At 38.1% G+C, this 27727-nt stretch overlaps 1 protein-coding gene across 1 annotated transcript in view; it reads left to right on the plus strand.

The window, feature by feature from the left end:
* Positions 1-655: 655 nt before the first annotated feature.
* Positions 656-27727, plus strand: part of RXFP2 (relaxin family peptide receptor 2) — a 45214-nt gene continuing 18142 nt past the window's right edge. Inside the window, 2 exon segments of the mRNA XM_064645586.1 lie at positions 656-777; positions 3577-3656. Coding sequence (XP_064501656.1) covers positions 656-777; positions 3577-3656 — 202 coding nt within the window.

Consider the following 27727-nt stretch of genomic DNA (forward strand, 5'->3'; position numbering starts at 1 on the left):
CTGAGCCTGATCTTCACCATTTTTACAATAATGTCTCTAAATAGATGTTTCCACCTTCACTGTGTATTTGCACTATCTAGAAACACTCTCTCTGCTGCACAGTATGCCTTTGGGTGCCTGTCTGTGTGTAGATTTGTATTTGAAGTGGGCAACTTATCTCCTCTTTCCCTACCACGATTTAGACTTTCAGGGACTTTGTGAAGAATGGATACCTGGTGGTGGCTGCATCTTGACAGAACAAGAACCAGATCCACACCTTGCAAGTCCTGCTGGTGGACAACCTTCTTGGTGCCAGCAACCTAATCCCTACTTAGCTTTCCGGCTCAACCTGTCTTTTCTTCCATCTCTACTTGCTCCTGTTCTCAAGTCACCACCTTCGCCCCCCATAGAGACTTTTCCACACTTTTTACTGCAGTTAAACGAGGGCAGGGGACTCCTTCAATTGTTTGGGTACCAGCCAGATCCCACTCTCCAGAGAAGGTAGCTGCCTCAGCCAGCGGCATCTCTGGGGCTGCCTAGTGGATCACTCTATTCCAGTTACATCAAGGCTTTCTATCAAAGACAACCAAGTAATTCTTGGACTGCAAATCCAGGGCATGCTGTGAGAAGGTGTACAACTTGCTGCCAGTAATGGTCATGGGTGTTTGTATGGGACATGAGTCTTGGAGATAATCTTCAGAGGATACGTGTTCCCGTCTTCTCTCTGGATATAAATATAGGAAGTTCTGTCCCAGTGCTTTTCCAAGGTGTGAGCGGACTGGATCCATGTGAAGATAGGTATGTGCACTTTATTGTAAACAGTACAGTTGTGGTTTTGATTTTTTTCTGCAGCTTTATTGGGTGAACAGAACTTTTTGTAACCAAATTTCCTGAGCAAAAGCTTGTAATTTAAAATAGGCACTTCCTGTGAATTGTTTGAACTGATGTTCAAGTCATGTGACTCAAAAAGACTTTTGCCATTAAATTTTGGTATAAGTATTCTTACAGAAAGTGAACAGAAAAAGACTATAAACTCAGTCAAAGCACATTTATTTAATAAAAACATTTCTTGAACAGATTCTGTTGTATTCATGCATAAAATGTTTCTGAGGCTTGAAAGGAGATGTAATGGAAAGAGTGACATCAAAGACATTAAGACTCTCCACAACAAGAATTTGGAGAATGCAATTGACATCTCTCAAATTATTTGCTTGGGGGAAAAAGCTATTCGTATTTTATTCCTTTTCTGAAAGACTATTATATCATATTATGATGTGATGAAGGTAATGATCTGATTGATAATGATTTTTATCCTGTTTGAAAGCAAGTGTGTGGGTGTGATAATGATTAAACTTATTCTTTCTTTTTCCTTATATAATTTTTATTCCTGCATTTACCTATACTGTACAACTTATTCCAACTATTTATAAGCTTTCACTGCTCACTTTCATTGATGGTAAGAAGAGGCTGCCATGGCTGGGTGATGCCAGGAGCAGCCATGGGAGATTTTAACTGCCCTAGGGAGCACTGTGTCCAGGAACACTCAAAACAGCTAGGAACTGAGGCTTTCTTTAATGCAGATTGATGTTTCCATAGTTATTTTCTTTCCCTTCTACTTTTGTGCAAAAAAATCATATTATAATTTGCAGATATAAATATCAGATTACAGCAGCTCTGGAAATATCTAATCTTAATCTACTCTCTTTCAGTCCAAAGTCATTCCCCCTTGTTCTATCACTACACACCCTTCTAAAAAGTTACTCTCCGGTTCTTTTGTAGATCCACTCTACTGATGTGACAATGCACCTTTCCTTTTCAGCCTGCAAAGCAGTGAGGTGGTTCTGAAGGGCAACTCAGGCTTTGACGGAAGTCTCTTCCTCCTGAAGATTCTTGCTGCTCCAAGCTTTCATTCTTCTGTATTATTGGTCCCCCTTCTGCGTGTGCCATTGGGGGAGTTTTTCGCTATTTGGCTGTGGTCTGTGAGTCCACTGCAGGCTGCTTAGTCCCTTAGTCCCTTAGTCCACTTAGACCCTGCTATCCAACTCCTTCTCAGTCTCCCTGACATTACACACCTTCTCACCACCTTCTGCAGCTCAGCCACCTGTAGCAGGAAGTCCTTCACTGGGCACACCTTTTGGAGGCTGGTCTGCTGACTGTTCCTGCCCCAGGCAAAAGGTCTCAGCACTTCTGCAGTCTGAGGTCTGCACATCAGCCTGTCCCTTGAGCAGCTCCATCTGGGTGGGGGCCATCAGGGTGAGTGGTTCAGATCCCCCAGCCAGAGCTGCAGCCAGTGCTCTCAGACAAGAGCCAAACTGGTGGAAGTTTTGAAGAAGCTCTGGTGTTGCTTGTCCAACTAATCTGCAAAAATTCATATTTGTCTCATTGAAGAGAGGATTAAAAATCCCCCAAATTAGCAAAAGATTTGCTAATAATGTAATTGTCATCAGGATCTGGTCCATAGTACACAGCGAATGCTTCACAAACTAATGAAACGACAGTGGCAATGTGGGACCTTTCTTGCTATGATCATACTGGTATTGATCACTGCTGTAATTTATCATGCTTCTGGCATTTGCTCATTGATGTACTCTGTTGGCAAAAACAGAATATTGATCACTCTTTATCAGGGAAATTTGCAGAAAATTTAATTGGCAGAAAATGCAGCACAATCTTGTGTTTATAGACATGGAAAACACAAAGACCACAAACAGAATAAAGTAATTTGTTTCATGGATATCCAGGAGAGGAAGTTTGTCTGCAGTATACTCATAGTCATTTAAAAATAAATAAATAATAAATAAATAATCATAGAAACAAACTGAAAATAACTAAGAAGAGAGAAAAAAATGCAGCTCCTTATATACAAAAAAAGGTGCTGCTAATGATTTACTTACTGTGAATTACTTGAAAAATTTCCAGCTTTCTTCTCTTTCCTAACTCTTGACAGAACTGCCATCATAGGACTTTTCACACGGACTTAAATTTCAGGTCTGATAGAACCAAAGCCCTTTTAAGTGAAAATAGTTTTCTTTGAACTTCAAAGGGGGTATGTGTACAACGGGGTACTGTATGAATTTATAGCAAAGCAAGAGCTAAAATATATTGAAAACATAAACCAGTAAGCCTACTAGCTTTTAAAGGAGACGTTAGTAGGTGAAAAAATTTAAGAAATTATATCATCACTTTGTGCCTTTATAATAAAATAATTCCATCTTCAAGAACTTTAGGATTTAATATAATAGAAATACAGGATTGTTATCAACATAGAATACAGTGGTTGCAACAGTTGCTGTGCCATTTTCCCTACGAAGCAAGAAAGGGTCTTTGACAGGTGTCTATACAAGAAACACATTCCCGTTGATTTTTCAGTAGAATGGTAAATTGTCATCATTTTGAATGCTGGAAATAATTACTATCCAAACTATTTGTAGCCATAAACTTGTTGTAGAGCTATTCACTTTGTGAAGTTACTCCAAGTTTAAAAAAGATCTTGTTATGATTTACCTCCAGTTATTTTGAGTACCGCATTATGTTGAGTATAGTAGGACTTTCAGTGCAAATATGTGGATTAAAGATTTTTCTATCTGTCTCTTACAGAGTGATTCCTCTGGATGTTCAAAATTATGATAAACTGAAGATGTATGCTAAAAATAATGCTGGGTTTTTTTCATTTAGAAGTAAGTTAGTGTGTAAAGAGTGGCTACAACTGACTCCTGATTGCAGTGCTGATGAATTTTTCAAAATCTAGCTCTGTACATTTGGCATCTCCACAGTATGAGTGCATCTCAGTCCTATTACTGCGGTTAGATGTCAGTAAAGTTGTTGCACAAGAACAGTGAGATGTGGAGAAGGTCTGAGCCATCATGGGATGGTGAATATGACTTAAGACAGTCAGAGAAAAGAGCAGCAATGTGAAAAGATCATCCCCACAAAGCACAAATACACCTGCTGCAGTGGGCACATGTCACACAGAGATGCTAGGGAGAAATGGCTGTCAGTTCAGGGGAGAGACTCTTAGCCAGTGGAAGTACAGGAGGATCATGAAATATCAATATGCAGTTTTATTTTATTTGCACTTTTCTGATGCATTTGCATGATGTGTTTCTGCATTTCTTGAAAGGTATCCTAATAGAATATAGAAGACTGCCATAAGCTTCCTGATGTGGAAGAGATTCTTCAAGACAGAAAGAAAGAACATCAGTAAAAAAAATGTAAGAAAACATAGACTGCAATTTAGTGAAGTTCAGGTGGGCAACTGTGGGTGTAAAGCTGCTCTTTGACCTAATCTCGGGCAACTGCAATTTTTTGGTAGACAATTGCTATTAGCACTACATTCAGTAGAGAAGACAGGATAAAGCAAAAGAAACATGCACCATATACTGAATGGAACCATGGTAGCATGGATAGATGGAAAGATGAGAGTTTTGGTAGCATCCAGACTATAACAGAGACAAGACTCAGAAAGTCGAAACGTCCAACTTGAATAGATTGGGTTTTAAAAACACATAAATGTTTCAAGCATTTTTAAAAAGTAACTTTTAGGTTTAACCTTTTATGATATTAATGAAATGATAAAACAGGAAATAAAAACAAGTAGTAGATCAGTCCAGTCATAACCTATATGTCTGAGGTAAACATTTTTAGGGTCTAGTAAAAGCATGGCTCCTGTGAGGCTTCTTTTTCTACACATTTGAAGGTTTCTTCTTTAACAGACTTCAATGAAAACATGATTTTCTTAATATTAAATATATATTTTTCTTACTACTTTTTCTTTATTTAAATAAACATGTCTCATGCACCATCTGTATTTTTCCTACTCTTTTGATTCAACTTCTTCTCAGTTATTTGAGTTTTGTGATTTCTGATCTTGCCCGTGGTTCTGCAGCTTTTATTCTGCAAAGCAGAAACAAGCCCTACTAGGAGAAAAGACCAGTAGTTTTCCACACATAGAGCCTAAAAGGAAAAAAGGATTGAAAAATCCCCAAAACAACCAAGCAACCCTCAAACCAAAAAAAACCCAGAATATTTACAAAAGTTGGATTAAGGGTTCATGAATTACATCCAATTTGACTATTGGCTATGTACTGGTGATATGACTAAGTTCATTGGCAGGTTGTCACAGTACATCCAGGTGATGGCAACAGTTAACATTGTGCTAAAAATAAACCCCACAGCTTTGTTATAGCAGTGCTGATGTGATTCACCAAGATAGCACTTACAGTTCTGGCATTCTGTATGGGGTAAGTGCAGGCATATTCTTGAACTCTGGTCAAAGCCTAGTAGGAAAGCCCACCAGTGAGTCCCTTCTTGACTTTCTTATTTTTGCTTTTCTAAGAGGTCTGCAAGAAACACACAGACTGACTTTGTTGTGCCTCTTAAGTCTGCCTTCCTCTTTGTTTTATTTTCTTCTTATAGCTATTGCCTTTTACAATATTTTCTACCTTCTCATCTTTGAGAAGTAGTGGGAAAGGAAGGTTTCCTTCTTTTTTGCAAAGTGGCAGGCTTTTAATTCATTCTTTTTGCAGTGAGACAGGCTGTTTGCAATAAGTGCTTCTGCAAGGCTCATGCTCTGCCCCTAAGGTGTGTGCATATTCCTAGCTCATCTTCCCCTTCCCTTCTCACCAGCCTTACTTACATGTGATGCTCCACTGCTGGATTGCCCTACCTAAATGTGGGGAATGCTTTGAGGTAAGTGTTTCACTCTGTTTTTCTTTGCAAGATGCACAGAACATTTCCAGATGCTTTTAATAAGCAAAAAATATTTTTTGTGTATAACTTCAGGACACGGAGTGTGACCATTTACCACTCAGTACGTATATTATATGTCTGACAGATGAACAGGATTTCCACAGCAATTTATCACACCATGGAGATTTGGTCTCATTCCCATTGAAATAAAGCTTACTACTGACGTCAAATGGTGCAGGGCAGGGAGTACAGACTTGAAAACATTTGAGCTGAATTACCTACTCAGATTTATGAAACTCAGTAAACAAATACTCTATAAAAACAAAAAGAATGAGAGCTCAGTCCTGCAAGGATTTGGGGGCTTTGGTTTTGATCCAACAAAGCACAGAAGTATGTATTTAGATTTAAGCATATTTATTCCCCAGAGAATTCCTATGCACTCTGAGTTAAATACTTGTTTAAGTGTTTTACTGGCCAGAGCATTTTTGGCATCTTTTACGATTGAGTTCTTACATAAGACTTTTTCCTCTCAGATCTCAAAACATTTCACAAACCACAATAAAAATGATTGTTAGAAATAATAAGATGAAGTACTGTCATAGAACAGAATATGATATTATTCCCCTGGGTGGGTGGGTACAACATTCCCTCCATTACTAAGGCTACTGAGGTTTCTAAATCTGTGACAGAAAAAAAAAATCTACTTTTGCTCCTTTAAACCTCTCCATCTCCACAAAAGATGCCCTTCTCCAGTAAACACTGAAACGAATGAGTCATGTAAGAAAGGCAGGTTTTAAAGTAAGCTACAATGATGAAACTCCATAGCTACAGGGGTTTTGGGATGTGTTTTGTTTTCTCATGAGAGGATGCAGACAGATGGGATTTATTTCTTTAGACAATAAAATTTAAAAGCACTAAAAAGATAAACTAAAGACCATTTATAATAGAGGCAGTATACGGTCTTAAGAAAAATAACAAGGAGCTGTATAAAAGATAAGGTTCTTGTCTGGGATACTGAACTAAAAGAAGTTCAGTAATACTACTGAACTAATAAATGTGTGTATGGACTGCACATAAATCTCACTCTAGATAATTATGTTATAGCAATGTCAAAAGACCTAATTTAATTTCTTTGTGCAAGCAGTGCAAACACATATGCAGAATTAAAATGTATTTAAAGAACATTCTGCAGCACATTTGCCCAAGAAAGAAAAAGAAGAAAAATAAAACTTGTAATTTCTCCTCCTTTCCTAGAAGGCATCCCTCCACCTTCCTGGATTAGTTGCTAGCCACACAAGCCTTTGGACACAAGCCTACACAAGCCTTCGAACAGGTCTGGCCACACTGCCTTCTCCCAGCTGTGCCCTCTCTCAGCTGCAGAGGATATCGTGTGGTTGAGAAGCTCCATGCTCCAGCCCCCAGAAACACCCTACGAGATCTGCTCGTGGGTAACCAGTCACTCTGCTTCTCTCCTTCTATATTTTGTCCATTAAAAATATATTTTTTTTAAAAGAAAATAAAACACTGATGAGATTAGAAAGTGCAACAACATGAAGAGAATTGTAGTGGGTTGGCTTTTGGATTTTTTAGGCCTTCCTTGGCAACAGGGGTCAGAAATCTGAGGAAGTATTCCATATCATCCTTTAATATAACACAACATATAAATAAGGCGTAGATAAGAGAGCTCTTCTCTCTTCTGGTGGTTGAAGGCAACAGGTCTCTCCACAGATGGTCTTTGCTTGTATAGACCAGGGCCTGCCTGCTTGGACTTGCCATTATCTCTGGTCCCTCCGGGAGGCGTGGGGGAGTTAGTTGGTGCTTCGCACAGTTCTGCTGTCTCGTTCAGGGAAGTATTTAATTTGTTTTTTGTATTGATTCACTAGCTCTCTACTAACGGGTATATTTGGAGGATATTGGTTTTAGTTTTTTTATCCCTATTTTCCCCTCGGGAGCTCCCTATTGTGTGTATAATGTATTCAAATTGTATATAAAATTGTAAATATATGTAAATATATATTTTTTATATAATCCCATTTGTGTCCGGACTTCCTTCAGTTTTTCTGTAGTTTGTTTTTTTTTCCTCTCACTTGGGAAAGTGGGAGGGGGCAGGAGAGAGCTTGGATTTGGTGGGAGAGCCACAAGAATCAATGCTTAAGTAGTCTGTGAAAATGAAAAAATAAGTCTTTCAAAGTTTGTCAAATGGAATTAATATTAACCCAAAATAACAGGTATGGCAAATCTCATTCCTTCAGTTTAGCCAGCAATATTAGAGTTCTGTGATGGTGACCACATGTTTATTTTTCATGATGGGAAAGTTGTTTTCTCTTTGCCTACATTGCATTATCATTAGAAACAGAATAATTCTGGCTCAGCCAAAGCAGTACCTTCAGAAAGTAAAGATATCAAATCTCAGCCTGAACAATGAATACCAGAAAAGCTGAAGGTATCTAATATGATGTCATCAGAAGGAAAACATTCGAGAAACTTTAAATATCAGTTTCTTAATAATCTTTATAAAAATAAGCACCTAAGACACAGAACTTAAACTTCTGTCACCTATGAATGACACCAAAACAATAACTTGACCTGTCACATATGTGTCACAAATATTGATCTTGATTCAAGCTGTAAGGGCTCTACTAGAGTAATCTTGCCCTGTTCAGTTCAGCCAAGCCTTTGAAATCATTGGCAGTTCTCAAGACCACCTTATCTTCCCTAGTTGTCCTGTCCCATTCCCTCAGGATTCTGTGCTGCTTCAGGATAGAGGAGAGGGGGAGAAGTTCTCACCCTACATCAGTATGGCCCTCAGCTGAAATCACCTCCCAAATCTGGATGTGGAGGGGCAGACCAAAGATGGAAAAGACAGCAATGGAGCGTCACTGCCTCTGTCTGCCTCCAGCTTCCTTGATCCTGCTGCTGGAACATAGGAACAACCAAAGGCAGAACAGCTCTGCAAATATATCCTTCTGGCTTTTATATGGGGTTTTCATCAACTGGGGGGACATCTGTCAAAGGCGTGACAAGCAAGTACAGAATGTTAGTCAGCTGGAGAGGTTGTTGGGACTATGGTCTGTTTAAAAAAAATCCAGATAACTGGCTCAGGTAGCTCAGAGAAGAATGGAATAAAGAAGTTTTTGTATGGGTTGCAGTAAAAAAGAGTATTGTGGCTGTTCTCCATGTCTGCCAAAGCTAGAAGAAAAAATAATTAGCTTAATTTTTAGAAATAGAGGTGTCAGGCTAACAGAGAAGAAAGTGCTAAAAGGCTTGGACAGGCTTTAAGAAAAATAGTAAAATCCTCAGCCCTGGATGATTCTGGTTTAGCCAAGTATCTCTCAGAAGAGGTGTAATCTTACTTGACTATCAGAGCATATAAAAGGTTCATTTTAGGTCCCTTTCACTACGCATTTCTATGATTTTTATGATTTGACAAAGCAATGTAATTAAAACACTAGCTTTTTGCTATGATCTGCCAGATGGATCTAGTGATAAATCACATTCCCTTTGGCGTCCTTTTCTCAGCAATACAGAATTTAAATGAGAGCTGACCTAGTTTACATATTCAGCACGGTGTGCTTTTGCCTATTTTAAAAGTGAATCAGTTTCTAATAATTCACTATTAAATTCTGCAAATGTAATTTCAACGGCCCAGTTTAAATAAGGATAATATTTTTATTAGCATTTTTAACATCTCTGACCTTAATTTCCAAAGCAGGAAGATTTTTACAATACCTCTGGCATTAGTAGAATGAGGTCCTAGTTCATCCTAAAGGCTACAAGTTCATGTTCCTGTTTTACAATGATTGCTGTTGTTTCTCTCCTCCCTCTCTCTTTCTTCCTGCCATCCCCAGTCACTCACCTCTGCCATGAGAGATTTATGCCTCTTCAACTGCTTGGTGCTTTATTACCATATCTTGTTTGTTAAAATTTGATAATTATGCATTAAGGTTTACATTCACATTTCACTCAATGGGGATTTATACACAAGGTGCATATACATGCATGCACATGTGAATCATATGCAAAATAATAACTGATTTAGATAGCTGTGTGGTATCTTCTCTTCTGCATTTATACTTAGGCACATTTCAGAAAACAATTTTATTACTTGTCACTTATTTTATGAGCATGTCATATTCCTCCAACACAACACCATTTTGGATGTAAGATGATTTTATGCTGGGAAATGAGTCAATTTTTCTTTCTTGGAATGTAGAGATCATGATAAAGACATGTGGACAGCTTGATAGAATGTCTAGTCTGACATTATATCTACAAAATGTGCTATATTTTGATGTCTCTGGTAAATCACAGAATGTTCCTCTCTTTTTTTCTCTCTCTTTTATGAGAATATTCATTGAAAAATGCAGCTTTGGGATTTGGAGGTGAACTGCAATGAACTGAACTGGGAGTCACCCTAAGCATACAAGCCAACTGAGGAAGCGAATAATATATTTTTATGGGAAAATACGAAAACTCTTCACCACACATGTTCACACTGGCTCTGAAAATGCTACAGTCCCAAAAATTAGCTTGCTTATTGTCTTTAAGCATCTCCTGTTCACCCTAAGCCACCTAGATTCCTCTAACATGCTTTTCATAATTTCTCCTAACAGGCTTCCAAATCTTCTTTCCAGTAATCTTTACCATATGTTAGGGGAGAAAGATTAAATAAAACTTCTTAATTAAGATTGCATTTACATCTATTCATGTTTCCCAGTCTCTCAAGTTTGGCTATGGAGTCAGAATCACACAGTCATCCATGTGTCTGTAATAATTAAAGAACCCAAAACATATGTGTTGATTTTTCTAGTGCAATTGACACATTCAAGTAACAGAAACTTCCAGTAGCTCTGGAAATACAGCAAGGAATTCTATATGAGGCACTGTGGGAAGAGCTTGAGCTAGGTATAGTACCTCCAAGAGCACTGGAGACCATCCAGGACTGGGCTTACTGTGCTGACCTCTTGCAGTCTGCTCCCACACAAGCTTCATCTCAGTGTACAGGGCATGATAAGATCGGACACACAGAGAGGTTTGGCAGGAAACATTTACTGATTGCAGGAAGATGGAGAGCATCTGCCAACAGCAGCAGAAATTTTAAGGTGGATGGTTCCCTGTTTCTGCTGCATGGCTCCCAATCCGGCATGGGAAACAGGATTTGATGCTGAACTTCTTTTGGAAAGGTAGTATTTCTCCTTCTAGAAGCTCAGTATGTTTTCATCATTTATGTGTGTGTTTCAGTGCGTTATTAAGTTCTGTATCCTCTTTTCTATAGGCCAGCTAGCTCTTGAATGGCGTGGGTCTGAACCTATTCATCAAACAAAATTTCAAGAGACCAGAAGGAAGTACAGCTGACAGCTGTACCACCAAAAGCCAAGGCAAACAAATGTTTAAACACACACAAAAAAATGTCCTAGCCATTTTTTTTTAAACAAAGTTTGATTTTTTTTTTTCTGACAACAGAAAGCAGGTTTGCATTGAAGGAGCAAGGGTGGGGCTAGAAGTAAAATAGAGAACTTGACTAGAAAAGTAGAGAGCTCATTCACCTCCAGATTTTTCTGTCATAAATAAACACACTTCATAGATTCCCTTTTGTTTGCCACAGGCAATATTTTTTCTTTTCTATTATTATTCTTATCATCCTTTTTACTGAAAAAAGTACAACCTACAGAGTCTGTGCTGAAAAGGGTTGCATGTGTATGTTGTCCTAACGCACCATGAGAAAGCACCCATAAAAGTGCCGCATGTCATTGTACTGGGAATTACCTCTGAGTAATTTCTGAAGGAAAAAACTGTTAGTGTTTGAAGCTTTTGAGACCATCTTTTTACCAATTTAATATATGTTTGAGATGTGCAATGAGAGTCTTCTTTGTAGAAGCTGATTGATTTTAGATATAAAATGGAAATTAGTAGCCTTGCTAACTTTAATGACTATGATGTGGCATTCTCAAGCCAACAAAACAGTTCTCTGAAGTGCCACCAGATTTTTAGCACTTAATCAAATTACTACACTAGTTCAGAATGGAGGAGAAAGAAATCATGAAAATTCTGAGATTTTAATAAAAGCAGAAAATACAATATTTGTGTTACATGAGCACACATGAAGAAATAAAGAGAATTTAGGCTGGCAAACTAACCCATCCAAACGAATTTAAGTGCCTGCAAATGGTAAGTTAGACAAATGGCCCCTACACCTTGCTAAACGGAACATTCTTCTAAAGGAACTAAGAGGAATATATAAACATTGAAAAGAGTATTATTAATACAATTTTTAACTGACATCAAATTCAGTTTTCCAAGAAAAATTGCTTGCTAGGTAAATATCTGTCAGAATCTTGTGCATTTAGGAAAACAATATGATACATGAACAGCGAACATGTTTTCCTGGAAGGAATGACAAGCAGAGGATTTTAGATACAGTGATTTTTAATTACTCATTTTCTGCAGCTCAACAACTTAAAAACAGCCAAAGACTTGATGGGAGCTAGGGAATTGTGACAGCTTTTCCTGAAAACCACCTAACAACCTCCTCCAGACAACCTTTTCACTGGAACATACACATCTTGTGTCTGTCAAAACTGAACAGCTGCAAATTGCCTTCTGGATTAATTTCCTATACTGTAAAGGAAAAATTAACAGAAGGATCAGAGGAAAATTTACATATGAGGGGTTCAGGGTTGAACTTTATTGGCTATGTTTTTAAAAGTCAAACCAAAGATCATACATGGGATATTCTTGATTAACTGCCTAACTTGACAGACTTGGCTCTCAGGCTTTCCAAAGATGTGAAAGATCTCATCTATGAATTTATCTATTTTCAAGTCAGACACACAGTCTCAAGGAACCTAATGTAAAACAAATAACTATTCCGTACATTCATTATGACACAGTTGATACTGAGGAAAGGAACATAAAAATAAAAATATTGCAAGGTATTCAAGCATCTAACAGGAATCATTCCAGGTACAAAGCTTGGATGCCACCAGTCTGTTTAAACAGGGTTTACTGAGTATGGTTTTACAGGCATAAATGTGGGCCATTCTTTACTACTTGATCTTGGTGTTCAAGAACATGTCTGGGTGCTGTTTGACCTGCTAGTAAAGACATGGCTGGAAGCTGCTGGAAGCTGCTTTCCACCTGGTCTGTTGAGATCACTAGCCTTGTGATTCAATACGCCTGCGAGAGCAATCTGAGGAGTAGGAAGAGTGGAAGCCTTCTCCTTCCCACATATCAAATTGGCCATCACATAAAATGATGTCACTGCTCCTCTTCCTCCTTCAGATGGGTTTTGAAAGGGAAAGCCTTGTGCGGTTCAGTGCAGAGCTGTTTACAAGTATCTTCCTGAAACCTATCAGAAGGTTGATAAATGGAGATGCTTCAACCTATCTGAAATAAGGTACTCACACACTAGAAGGCACGGGAGTTGAAATCTTCTCCGTGTATCTTTTTAGAAGCTATGTGCTAATCACATTGATTTTGAGTTCAAATTAATGAGCTGGGAATTGTCATCTGAGGGAGTCCAAATTTCCATAAAACTCATATAAAGCTTTAATTATAGGTGTCTGTATCTCACTCTGGAAGGATATGACTTGCATATTAATCATATGTACTGTAATATATAATTTCTGGCCTTAAGTGTTAAAGCATCATCATTTAAGGCCTCATAAATTTATGTTTCCTTGAAAAGAATCAGAAAAATTTCCTTGACAAATGCCTAAGACCAGTACCAATTCCTATATTATGTAAAGTTTTTATATTCAACACAAACCTTCTTCTGGTATGTAAATGTAATATATCAGCTAAAGTTCTGGGTAGGTATGTAGGTAGAAGAAGTTGAAATCTAAAAGCAAAATAATACAAACCTCACCTGAGTCAACCACAAAGTTTGTGTTGATTACCTGTTGTGTTAATTTGGAAATCAATTTTGCCTATTGATTAAATTATAATTGTAATCTCAGTTTGGTCCTTGCAGTGTTTTATTTTTAGTTTTTTTCAAGTGTCTGTTCGTTTTCTCACTCTTATTATTAGAATTCAGGAAAAAGTAAGTCGACTCAACTTATGCTGCTTTAGTCAAGTCCAAAAATTAATCATAGACTCCAAAGACAGGGGTAACCTCTAATTAAAAGATCTTGCCCACTAGGTTTTGTTTCCAAAGGAAATACATGTTCCCAAGAACTTCTTTCTACTTCTTAAAAATAAACTACTCTTACTACCACAGAGACATCTGTGTAAAACATTTTTTGTTTATGCCTTATTTTCATTTTGAAGTGCCTGGTGTCATGGTGAGCTATGCAGTTTCCCAGCAATTCTGACTGTTTTCAGATGAAAATATTTTTAAAACATTTAAATGTGTTACATTTGTAGACAATTATATTTTAAATCTAAGTATATGGCTCTATTGTATTAAATCCTGGAATAATTCTTTGAATGTTTCTTATCTTTAAGTTAGTGTCACAAATGTTTTCACTTATTACCGTATTCCATAAAAATATTTCCCTATGTGTCCAATTTTGATTGTATTTCACTTCCTTTTCTATCTCACAAAATCTATAAATAATTTTTCATGTACCTTCTTATTTTAACAAATCTCAGCAGTAATGCATGGAGATTTATTTTTTTAATAATAACTCTATTTTTAATTTTCATTCCATGTCTTCTTGGCAGTAAACCAAAAGCTTATGCAATATATGGAGAAGCATTACTGTGATTCATATCACATGTTTTTAACCTGAACACAGCGATTATAAGAAAAGAAAAAGCAACATTTGTTGAAGCAATTCAGTCAGAGGGTACAAGTTCATTTTTCCGAGTGTAGTGACCACCATTTTCATTAAATTTGGGTTGGAATTCACTGTACCTAACCTCAGCCCAATAGTATTTAATTTACTGTAAGCACTGCAGCACTGAATTCATCCTATTCCCTCATTCTTTGTGGTTTTCTGCTGGTTCCTTGCATGCCATTTGCACAGAATAATGCACCAAATAAGCCTTTTTGCTCAGCAGCAGGTCTCAGGGAGGGAATTTTTGTTCCTTAGCAATCACTGACCAGGTTTAAAACAAACCTATCATTACACCAGCATGCCTGGAATATTTCTACATCACCTAGCACTCCTGTGTAATGCAGCAAGTAACTGTTCCTCAGACCTGGCAGCTCTCTGCTTGTCAGTAAAGCTGTACTGTGGTATTCTGAAGCATTTACTAGATAGTACTTTGCAGGTTCTGCCACGCAAAGCAGGTGCACAAAGCCCCCCCCAAACTGGACCTGCAGCACCATCTATGGCAGGTCCTGAAAGTCGCTCATAGACTCCTCCAGCTCAGCTGCAGTGAGTTTTGCGTGCTGTGTAATGTACTGCAAGAGGCACTGCAAGCCTGGCTTGTTTCCAGCCACTACACCCTTAAGTTAGAAAAGGAGACCTTTGCAGCGACTTTTACAAAAACACTTACAAGACTCTACCTAATCAGCTCTGACTGAGTAAAGGATAATGTGACATTCAGCCTGGAATTGATAGGGCAGGCTGCAGCTTTTCTTGCTTATACACTGTGCAAAATTTAAAAACCAAACCAATCAACCAAAAAAATATCAACCCAAAATTCAGTCTTGGATATTGGACATCACCATCTGGTTAGGAATTCACAAATAACGGTCAGCAAAATCTGTACATCTCCACTGACTTTTCAAGGCTCTGGATCCCCCAGTTATTGTCTAAATAATCCCAGCTCACATCCCAGTGCTAACACTTCCTACCGTGGGCTGGGCTTTGGCTGTCTACCAGCACAACACCTCTCTGGGCTTCACGGTTCAGGCTAGCAAACTGTAGACCAAGCTACAAGCTAGATGCTATCAATGATGATATGGATTAAACAAGTTTTTCTGGGCCTAAATTATTCCTTAATTTCTTGGCATGTGTGAATACTAACAAAAAGGTAGTTCTTAAATTAGTTTCTGCTGCCAGTTGACCCCTTTCTGGAGTAGGAGGGAGCTTACTACCTGCAGTTCTGGAAGTACAACATAATCTTGGGGTGTGCCAAGTGCCACCCCATCTATTTTTTCCCTGCCTTCCTGACCAGTCAGCTTCTCATAAAATACATTCCTTGTCCATACTTGTTATTTGTACAATGGAGTAAAGTCAGTGCCAACCCTGGGGAGAGTCCTTCTCCACCCTGCAACACCTGGGGAAGTCAAAATTTCACGCAGAAAATGGGCGGCTACCAGCTTTGTCAGCCTTCTCTGCTGCTTTGTGAATTTGTCAGATTCTGCCTCTCATTATACAGAAATTTTTTCCTTTTTTTAGTTAACTCATCATCAACAAAGATTGGCTAAAAAAGTGTTGAGCGGTTTTCTCCCTGTCTCCTTTGATAATCCTTGATCTCCAGACCAGAGAAAGATCTTAGAGTAACTTCTGGTTGGAACAGCCTGTCCTGTCTACCCCTACCTGCTCCTGGCTTCATGTTTGCACCAGCTCTCTTGCTTCCCTTGTGCTTGCAGACTCATACTGAGCTCATAAAGGAAACTAAACCAGCAGAAAACTATTCTTGCAGAAAGTGACCACGCTGTGCCAGAGCTAGATGACAAAGCAGATGTGACTGTAGAAGTGGAGAAGAGGGGCCAGCCCAGTTTACTAGGTCAGTTTGGCCTTAAGGAGAAGCCTCACTTTCATTAAGCAGCCTGGTAACACAACAACCAATTTAAGAAAAAAACATCTACTGGGGACCTGTGAATATTCCTAATTAATTAATAGTTTTGCTACCCACCTTAAAGTCTCTAGACAAACTAACTAACAGTGCAATTGTGAACATAAAGGCCTCTATCCCCTGAAACATCAGCCTAGATCTTTTATGTACTGCACAGCCAGGCACAGGAGAATAGCTTAAGCAGGATGCAGAGGCTGTGTTGGTACAGCACAGACTTACCCTGTTGGATCCATTTTTTTGTTACAGGTTAGGCAGGTAGCTGCTGTTGGTCATCTCTCACAGTGAGTGGGAAGGGTCTTCAGTCCCTCACAGATGAAACCACTACCATTGCCGCTGCCTTTGCCAGCAGCATCACTTATGCAAGGCAACAGCTCTGAAACATTACAGGTGAGGTCGAGGACACGGCTGACAACAGACTTATGAATCATTCATCACAAGAAGTACGAGTGCTGCTTTCATTCCTCCTTTCAGGCTAGGTGACAACTCTAATTCCTCAAGCTCTATTTTTTCACAGTTCTGGTAAATTTTTATGCATATGGCTGTCACAAACATTACTGCAAAGATCTATATTCAATATTGAAAATTCAGGTCGGGAGTATCACAAAGCCTGTATGCTCCTGTCTCTCATTTTTGACAGGGACAGCATTTTGTGCATTTTCAGACATACAAATGAAGATAACTCAGCTTTTTAAAAGGCCAGTGTTCAAATTTAGTTTTATTAGATTAATTAACCAGGAGTTTAAAAGGAGCTTACCTGGGACTCGTGTTTCAGTCACAATGACAAGGTGTCTCCTTCAAGCTGGTTCCCTGAAACCCACTGAGGAGGTGATGCTGGACCTCCTGTTTGATGCCTGGGAGCCCATCCAGTGAGATGCCTTGCCCTGAAGGAAGTGATGGGAAAGCTCAGGCACCCAGTTGCAGCTGAACAGCTGACATCCTGCAGCCCTGGCTGGCCTGAAAGCCTCAGCCCAGACGGGGAGTTCCTGGTAGCTGTGAGACACTATTCTTGGGGAGGGCGGGGAGAGGGAGGACTGAATATTTTCTTGTGTAAAATGGTGATTTTAAATAGTGGTCTTTTTCAGCCAGAGAGAAGCAGGTGGAACTGAGGGAGCCTAGCAGGGCTTGAGGGGTAGTGGGCAGCCACACCCTCCCTGCACTGTGTGCATCCTTTACAGTAACAACCTTCTCAGATTGATGTTTCCTTCCACTTTCTTATGAAAGTTACCCCTCATCTCCACGTGCTATTTCTTCAGTCAGTTATAAGAAAGACTTAAAATTGGACTTGATGATCCTCGTGAGGCCCTTCCAACTCGGGATATTCTATATTCCAAAGAGGCTGAACTATGGGTTGAATTAATAGTCTACTGAGAAGTCTTTATCTACAATTATTATCTACAATTTGCTGTGCCATTAAAAGCAGTGGTCTTGTACAGCCATGTACATGAATTCTAGAGAATTCCCTTTGTCCTGAGTGCCACTCTGCACAACACCCAGAAGGTTTAGACATGCAGTGTGAAGCTGTGACGCTTACCATTGCTTCACTGACAGAGGCCTCTGCCAGGGTACCATAGAACAGCGGTGCTGAACAATTCACTGGTACTGTGCAGCCTCCAGGCGACTGCTGCAGCTGCACATTGAAATGAAGGAAGGAATAAGCAACTGCAGAAGACAGGAGGAACACTTCTCCAGCATTATCACTGAAACAGTGATACACTAAAACGCAGCTTCAGACACTGATGCTGATGTTTGGAATTGCAGGAATTGCATATAGGAGTGTAATCACATGGGAATTCTAGTTAAGGGATCAAGCAGCAGTTCAATCTGGAACAACTCAGGCTGTGAAGCAATACTAAATTTGTATTAAGATAAAATACAGCATGTAAACCAGTAATAATCACAACAGAGACTTCACTCTTCTACAACAACACCTGTTGTCAGTTACAAAGGACTAAAAAAGGTCCCTAGAAGTCCCTATGGCATTGTGTCTCTTACAGCTTACTTGGATATATCAAAAATGAATAGGCATTTTCAACATGCAACAAATTCACTTTTATAACCTCTTGCTTTTGTTTTTATCTGAAGGCAAAACCTTTTTTTTTCTTATTTCCAATAACTGAGGTTTCAAAATGCTTTGACAGGACAGTCAATGAAGTTAGCTACTTCAGCATTTGGGGAGACAGAGGGTTCATTTGTTCATTTGCCTGATGTTACAAAGGCTTTCTCTAGAATTTTGTATTGGCTTTCATGGAAATAATGACTCGATAATCTGTCCTTCTGTGGCTGGTGAGCAGTTCTTAGAGTGTATTCCTGACATCTCAGAAAAAAAAGGGTCCCCAACACAAAACTCCTGAAAACAATGAATGAAAATTAAACTTCCTCAGAAATCACTCATATATGTGTCATTTTCAGCACAGTATTATTCTACTTTCCCTTTTACTTTAAACAGTGCTATATTTTGTGTTTCAAACAATTTTTGCTAGATAAATGCAACTTCAACTGAATGGAGAAAACAAACATTGTTTTAAGGTGACATTGCTCAGGTTATAATGAAGCATGAAAACAAGTCACTCTTCCCTGCACATGGAGAGTTATTAAAATGGTAAACCAAGACACTGAAGACAACATAGTGCCATAGCAGGCCTCAGGCCAGTCTTGTACTATCTGAGCAAGAAAAGTACCTGATGACAGCACTGTGAAATGTCTTTTGCAAGGAGTGCTGAGATGATAGTGTACTCATTAGCTCAGAATGGAGTTCATACAATGTTAAGAGGTAGGATTTTAACTATAGGGAAAATGTGTTTTCTTCTGAGGCATTACCTGCAAGTCTCATAGGTGTTGAAAGTGTTGGAGCACTGTGTTTGTTGATAACCTAAATGGTGGACTGGATTCCTGTTCTTCAGCTTTAATTGGCTAAATTTTTACATCTGCCTTCTCCAATTCAGGACACCGTATCTTTTCAACCATCGTAACTCTCTCTTCTGTGCTAGCAGTGGACAGGATGCTATGCAAGTTTGCAGCCGATACAAAACTATGAGGAGCTGTTGACTCCCCTGAAGGCAGGGAGGCCCTGCAGAGAGACCTCGACAAATTAGAGGACTGGGCAATCACCAACCATATGAATTTCAACAAGGGGAAGTACCAGATTCTGTTCCTGGGTTGTACAGACTGGAGAATGAGATCCTGGAAAGTAGTATTGTAGTGTAGTTTGAAGTCCATGTTTTGTATTTTGAAGTCCATGTTTCTGAGCATTTTGCATTCATCCTTTTAGCTCTGTTAGTCATGTATTCTGAAGTATTTTAGGCAAAAGTTACCAGTGATTTTTTGAGAGATTTTATGTGAATGCATTGTGGTCTTTTTGCATTCGATTTCCCCATTTAAATCAAAATACACCATGACTAACCACAGTGCCACTAGCGACACATTAGTTAAATGCACTGAAAACCTACAACAAACTATATATTCGTGTTAATACAATGTGTCTGTCCTGTATAATTTCAAACACAGATAGTGGTGTAATCAAAGATCTTCTACATGTCTTTGTTCTCAAAACAAACCAAGCTAACCAAAACAAACCATCCTCTGCTACCAAAAAAAAAAACTGGGTAAGTTTGGAGGTGGCTTCCTGCCAAATCTCTGAGACCCAGCAAAAGCCTTTTCCCTCCCTTCCTCTTTGGGCAAAGGAAAAAAAACTATAGAAACTGAAAGAAACCAAAACCAACTGAATTATACCAAAAATATATATATATTTTTACATATATCACAGTCATATACAGTGAAAATACTATGTACAACCCCTAAAAAGGGAAAGGGAAAAGGAAAGAGGGAAAAGGGACAAAAAGGGACAAAAATAAAACAGATATGCATAATCGAAACCCGGAAACCAGCAAAATAAAGAACTAGCGAAATGAAATCTCAATACTTTCCTTGAAAAAGCAGGATCGCGCCAGACACGGCCAGCACACTCCACCTCCCGTGTGGCAAACAACAAACCTGAGCAGGCCTCAGCTCCCAGATAGGCGAGACCAACTGCAGGGACCCGCTGTCTCCCAAGTTCTCCAGAAGAGAGGAAGAGGCCTCTCTCTACATCTTATTTATACCTCTGTTAACGTAAAGGGATAGGGTGAAATACTTCCTCGGTTACCAGGAAGGAAGGCCTAAGACTCAAACCCATTACATCCTCTTTCTGGGGAAAAAGGATTTTTATTAAGGGAGGAACATATATAAGGCTGCCATAACACGGGGCAGAAGATTACTAACTTTCCAGAGTAATAATTAAAGCAAAGAGGTAATGATTTTTCTTTGAGAAACTGTCATTTCACAAACCATTCTGGGAGACAACTAAGCAATTGAATTCCACAGGCCAACTCCACGAATTGTTTGATTACACATTTAAGTATTTGGATATTTGAATTTAGATGGCATTGTATCTGTGTAGTGGGTTGGTTTTTTGGATTTTTTAGGCCTTCCTTAGCAACGGGGTCAGAAATCTAAGGAAGTATTCCATATCATCCCCTTCCATAACACAACACATAAAAAGGCGCAGATAAGAGAGCTCGTTCTCTTCCCTCTTCCAGTGGCTGAAGACGACAGGTCTCTCCACAGACGGTCTTTGCTTGGTATCGGCCAGGGCCTGTCTGCTTGGACCTGCTGTTATCTCTGGTCCCTCGGGGAGGCGTGAGGGAGTTGGTTGGTGCTTCACACAGTTCTGCTGTCTCGTTCAGGGAAGTATTTAATTCGTTTTTTGTATTTATTCGCTAGCCCTATAGTAACGGTGCATATTTGGAGGATATTTGTTTTAGTGGGTTGTCTTTAATACCTGTTTCCTCTTCCCTTTTCCCTTTTTTCCTCCTCGGGAGCTCCCTATCATGTGTACAATATATTCAAATTGTATATATAATTGCAAATATGTATTTGTGGTATAGCTTTGGCTGTTCGGGGTTTTTTCCTCCCTCTCTGGGCAGTAGGCTTTTAAACTGGGTCTTGGCAATTTGGCAGACAGCCAGCTCCAAACTTACACGATCTGAAAAAACAAACTGACATTTTTGTAATCCTAGCTGCAATATAATAACAGCAAACTTGAAATTTTCATCTCCCTTATAAAGTAGCTTACTATTTTTATAAAAGAAACCTATCCCATAATGCCAAATTACCTTGTCAGAAATCACTCATGAATCCAGTAAAATTAAAATCCCTTACACTCTTTCTCAGATGAGAGCAGTAGTAATCCCAAAGCCAGACCAAAACTGCTCCAATGGTTTAAATAATTTCTCCTTCAGAAGTAGGAATCAGCAGATTGTGGGCATGCTCAATGCCACATGAAGCTGAACTGGAGCTTTCTTAATGAGAAAGCTACAAAGGTGTCCAGAGCCTAAGTACTGCTCAATGGCCATAAACATCCTACTGCCCTTCTCTTAATCTTATTGACTTCAGACTGTCAGCAATGCTATTTCTGCTCCGTATTGTTCCTCTATATTTGTTCCTCTAGAAATCCAAGGTAAAATTGTTTCATTCTTAATTCTTTATAAAGCTGACCGCCTTTTGGGACACAGTAACAAATTTTCTTTCACATTAAGGAATAATCAAGGCATTTCATCTAAAGTAAGGAATCAGTGAGGAATTTTAACTTACACGATTTTGAAAAAACCATATTTTTAGGGGAAAAAGTGGTCACAGCACATGAGGAAATTTGATTTCATAAAATGACAGAATTGTCCAACCAAGTTACTCTAAATTTTGAGGAAATTAAATTCATTGAATGTATGAATACAGGATAAACTGATACTTTTTGAAAAAGTACTTGACATAATAAATCATTATTGTAAACGGAAAGCTTCACACTGGTGTCATAACACATTTTCTACATATTAGGTTAAAAAAATAAGCATTTAACCTAGCAACTGAGTTTTAATAAATATTTCTCTATTGCAACAAAATTGTGATAATTTGGTCAAGAAAATCCTCTCAGTATCAGCATATTAAAATTAAACACTTGATAGAGCACTTTGGATCTCAGAAATTATTGCCTCAGAAATTGCTTCTATGAGAAAAGTTCTTAACAAAATACAATTAGAACTTAGAGTATTTAATTTACACAAATTTTCCAAAATTAAGATTTTTCAGTTCCTGCACAACTTATTTTTTAATGATAAACTATTCTCTTGTTCTTAGAAATTCCTGAAGCATCACAGAGAAGTGGATAAATGGTTCTCACTGCAATTAGCTCATGCATTATAATTTCTCAGCTTGTGAAAAGTTCTTTAAGAAAATATATTTTTTTTTTCTGTTAATACACATAGGACAGGCTATATTGTAATCAAAATAAGAATTGAAACAGAAAATATATTGCAAACAAAAAAATAAGTTTTCAAAGTTGCCAGCCTGTTAGAGCCAGAAAACAAGTATTAGAGTATGTGTTTATTTGTTCTGTAGACACCCTCTTACAAAAAGAGTGGAATATGTAGTGTTTTAATGTACTGAATTTTACTTTAAAATTGCTATGTTTAACTATGTTTTATTATTGATGAAGGAAATTCTACTCATGTAAAGTTTTTATTTTAACATAAATTTTATTATGTTTTCAACATTTGCTTTAAGATAATGTGGTTCATAAAAATCATACAATAACTCACTTTTTCATTACATAAGTTAACATACTGCTTTCATTACTACAAATTTGATTGAAGAAATAAAAGTTGAAAATAATTTGTTACCAAAACAACTCTTACTTTTTTCCTATATCTTTGTTTATTTTGAACTATTAGAAAAAATACAAATATCCACCTTACCATTCTTTCAAATTCTTTTTCCACATGCTCCCCATCAAGAATAGACTATAAGGCTTGAACCAATATTGCCAATTATCTTGGTTTAACAGTGTAATCTCTGTTCCCTTTAGCCAAACCAGACTATTTCTGATGGCTCCACTGAGGGACTGAACTCAAGATGACACTTGGGCACCCCAAGGCAGTGCACACTCCATAAAACCCTTGGCTAATCACAGGTGGAAGGAAAAAACATAGGGAAGGAGATATGTATCAGAGAGATTTTTCTTGTGTGGAAAAATCCTCACAGCCCTCACATAACTGTGTTCTAAGTGGTACAGAAATACCACAGAGAATGCCTGATCAGCTCCTGACTTTCTTCCTCCTCTTAAATGTGTCTACGAATTTATATGTTCAGCATAGCAGCTTTGGGAATGTCATAGGATGCAGTTATGCCTGGGAAACCCTCATCTGTACCATGTTTCTGAGGAAAACATCTGTGGTGTAAAATGGGTATTGATCACAGGCTATTTAGGCTTCACTAGGTACGTACTTTGTTTCCTAGAACAAATACGTGAGTCTACTTCAAAAGAGTGGAAAACATCACTTGATTATAAATACTGTTGATATCTGAATGGCTGGTTAACCTTCAAAAACTGCCCTCAGTAATTAGTGTGAATAAACTAACACTGTATGAAAAGATAGTGGTTTACTGCCCTCTAATGGCAGGCAATAACCAGCTCCCTTTTTTTGCATTTATTCCCCAAAAAGCTCTCCCCAGTAGGCCACTGAGACACAAAGACTTTCAGCCAGAATGAACCTCACATAGTTATCCTTACACGCCAAGACCTGTGGAAGGTAACTATACAGCATCTGGGACATGTTGGAGAAATAAAACTGGCATTCTACTAAGTGGAAAAAAGGTTCTTCAAACCAGAGCTGTAACTTTGTAATGGATGGTAGTTAGACAAACTAGTGACTAAAACACTACTGACTGAAATTTCAACATTTGAAAAAGTCTTATCAGTTTGAATTGATAAGCCCAGAAGGATCATCTGATGTAGCTGATAGAACAGGTATCTTTGACAGCAGTTTCAGACTTTTTGTGTCACTGCCTAGAGATTCTATTAATGACAAATTTAAGGATAAAATATTTAAATGCAGCCTTTTCTTTTTTTATGATGACCATCTGTTCCCAGGAGCTGTAGGACCCCTTCAGTGAGTAGCTGTTTCTTGGTGTCAGGAAGGAATTTACAGTCCAGTCCCTAATAAGAGTACCAATGACAATAGAAACCCCCCACCTATTATAAATCACACAATCAATCCTATTTAAGTGTCATACAACTACTCAGTGTAAAATATGAGTCATTTTTCTGCCAGGGAAAAGAATAACCTTGTAAAGGATCCATTCATTTCAAAAGGAGAATTCAGGGATGCTGTTTTCCTGTGGAACACCACGGATGAAGAGTCTGTCACTATGGTAGATACAGGAATCCTAAATTAAGCACATTTTAGATTAATGTGAAAACCTTATGACAGTGCCATTTTTTGGTAGATTTTATAAATTTCACAAGTGGACAGTATCTAATTTGCAGTGTTGCTTTAATCCTGCTCACTGTTCAGTCATGGATGGTTCATGCGGACAGTCCACAGCATGTTCAAAATTTTATGACAACAGTTCTTGTAGTTCATCAAATAACTCTTTGACATGTAGTCTGAATCTGTCCAGTTTTTTTCTATGTAAAATCTGATATAACCCCAAATTTTTATTTTCACAACTAGAAAAGATGCATTGATGGAAAAGATTAGTTATGAAAACTTAGATCTGTGTGCAAGTAAATAACTTTGTGTATGTTTTGCTGTGTGTGTTCATTGAAACGGGATCCAGAAATTTTATTTTCCAAAATTTTTTACTAATACTGAGTGCTTGTGATTCATTTGACTTGGGTTTTTTTCTTTCCATCTCTTCCTTCTTATGCAATATGTGAACAACGGCTGTGCTCCCACTGAGTTCTCAGGCAGTAATATTTTAGTGATTTTGAAGCTAAGTAAAGCAAGCCATCTCTCAGTGACCTGGGAGCAGATAAAAAAAAAAATATTCCGTTATCACCTGAAATGTGCCTTAATTATGTGTGTTACAACTGCTTCAAGCAGTATTGATTCCACTAGGGGCTTTCACTAAACCAATTTTAACTAGTGCTGAAATCTCTGGATCTGTCTTATTGCAAAGGAGAGCTTTTGCACAACTTGGACATCTGCAGAGAACCTTTCAGTTTTTCTGCTTCAAACAAAACTGTTCTTAGAACCACAGTCACTGAAAGGGTCAACATTCCTTGTTTGCACTACCAAGTGTGCAATCAATTTATAGACTTATTTCATTAAAGTATATTGAATAACAATGACATGATTGAGAACTGTGCACATGTTGTGTGAATGTAATGCTATGGTTTGGTTGATTTTTGCCCCTCAGAAATTCATTGTGAGAAATAGGGGAAATTTAACAGTAAGTAGAGGAGGAGCAATTTAATCATAGGCAGAAATTTGATGACTGAATTTTATCACATGGTGAGTTAATGGCATTATTGCTTTGAAAGAGAAGCTTCTGCTTTATTTGTATCTATTCATCAGCCAAAATGCTGTCCATGGGGTAGTAAATCATGAGTCTTGGGGACCTGCTCCACATAATACTGCAGACATTGATGAGAATGGATGTGGATACTCAGCAGATGACACCGTTGTTTGTGTGTCAGCATTACTGGAAAGTGTGTCAGGAACAGAGGCAGCCTTCAGAGAACTAAATGCATTATGCTTGATAGAAAAGCAAATTAAGACAAGTAAAAATGAATTTAGAGACTCAAAGAGAAAAACTAAGAGAGTAAGCCCTATCTGTTTGGATAATAGGTGGTTTCTTGTCTGCCAGGGCAATTAACTGAATGCTTAGAGCGAACAGAGACTTAGGGTTCATTTTCAGCTCTGCTACACCACATGCATTCTGTTGCAGCTTTGCTTCTCTCAAGAGGTCATGGACACAGTTCTTTAAAAGAGACTGTCAGGCCATACTGAACATATACACGTACTTTGAAGAAATGCTTTTTCTGTCCTTGAATGAATACAGAAAGTAAGCTATTTCCAGTCCAACCTTTGTGCAACATCTGATACATGAAAAAATAAGTTAGAACTACAAATAGTGGTGCTACCATAAGAACTTCCATGAAAACAGAGAACAAGCAGAGTCTAATTGTTAAAATACTGGTATACAAAGATCTATAGTTTAACCAGTCTAAACTATGTGTTTTTCTCCACATAATGGATCCCTACAAAAGCCTTCAAAAAAGCTAGTCTAAACCACTTCATCCACCTTTTAAGTTTTGTAGCAAGAGACTGTAAGAGGTATCTCACTTAGAAGGCAAGGAATTTCTTGTTGAGATATCCAAAATTCATTGAATTGAGAATTCAAGTCTGAGTTTGGAATCAACTATGTATCTCAAATTCTATTCTTTGCCTCATACAAAAGCAGTTCTATTGGGACATAGTTAGATAAGACCAAAACATACTTACTTTTTTAAAGATTACCATTAACTGAATTTTTGTTCTTTCCATCCTTGTAGATGCTTTCCATTTACCTCATAGGAACTACATGATTTCACTTTGTTTCTGTCATTCCTCCTCATAATTTTATCCCATGTTTCATTTTAATCTGGTCTATATCCTATAGGATATAGGAATCTCCTGTGTCTACAGTCAGCACACCTGTCTTTGCAAGCTGAGTTCATAGACATTTTTACCTCTCTGACTAATATTATAATCAAATTTGCTTTGTCAAATTTGAACTTCACTTTTGAAAGATATGGCTAATGAGTAAAAATAGTAAAAATAGAATCAGCTCTGTATGATACAAAGAACTTTCCTGTTTGGTTTGGTTTGCTTTTTTTTTTTGCTTTTTAGCATTTTTTCATTAGTTTTTCTTGGCTCCTGTAAACTTTTTGAAAGAAAAAAAGTGTTTTTGCAAATTGACATATGCTCCATACCTGTAATGAAACAATAGAGCGGATTTCCTACAAATGTTCTGCAGAAAACCAGTCATTTGTAATGTGCACAAATAGAGAAAATAAAAACTATTCTCTTGCTTTGAACATCACTAAATGAGTGATTTACAGGGGTATAAGTGTAATATCATTATTGCAAAAAAAAAGAATCTCAAAAGAAAAGCCATGAATCTGAGACCAACTCTTCAAATTCACACCATGATTTGACCTGCCAATTGCTCAAAGATTTTACTGTAATTGTGTGCAGTAAGTGCTCTAGGTAGTTGTACCTCTCTGATGTGTAAGTGAACACTTCCTTGCTGGTCAGTTGCCTTCAGCACGGAAAGTGGCTTTCCACATGCTTCAGCTGGAATTTCTCTCTTCACATGAGACTTCCATTTCCCCCAGCCATGAGCACCCATGTACAACTTTCCCGTCCATCCCCAGCCATGCTACAGAGTTCTGCCTACTTAATGCTTATACCTTCGAGGAGTCAATCTACCAGGAAAGTACGTTGATATTCTGGCCAGCAATGTGTTCTGCAGATGACAGAAAAGAAAGAAGAAAAATAAACAGAAGTTT

The sequence above is a fragment of the Pseudopipra pipra genome, chromosome 2, assembly GCF_036250125.1.
Source record: "Pseudopipra pipra isolate bDixPip1 chromosome 2, bDixPip1.hap1, whole genome shotgun sequence".
Taxonomy (NCBI): domain Eukaryota; kingdom Metazoa; phylum Chordata; class Aves; order Passeriformes; family Pipridae; genus Pseudopipra; species Pseudopipra pipra.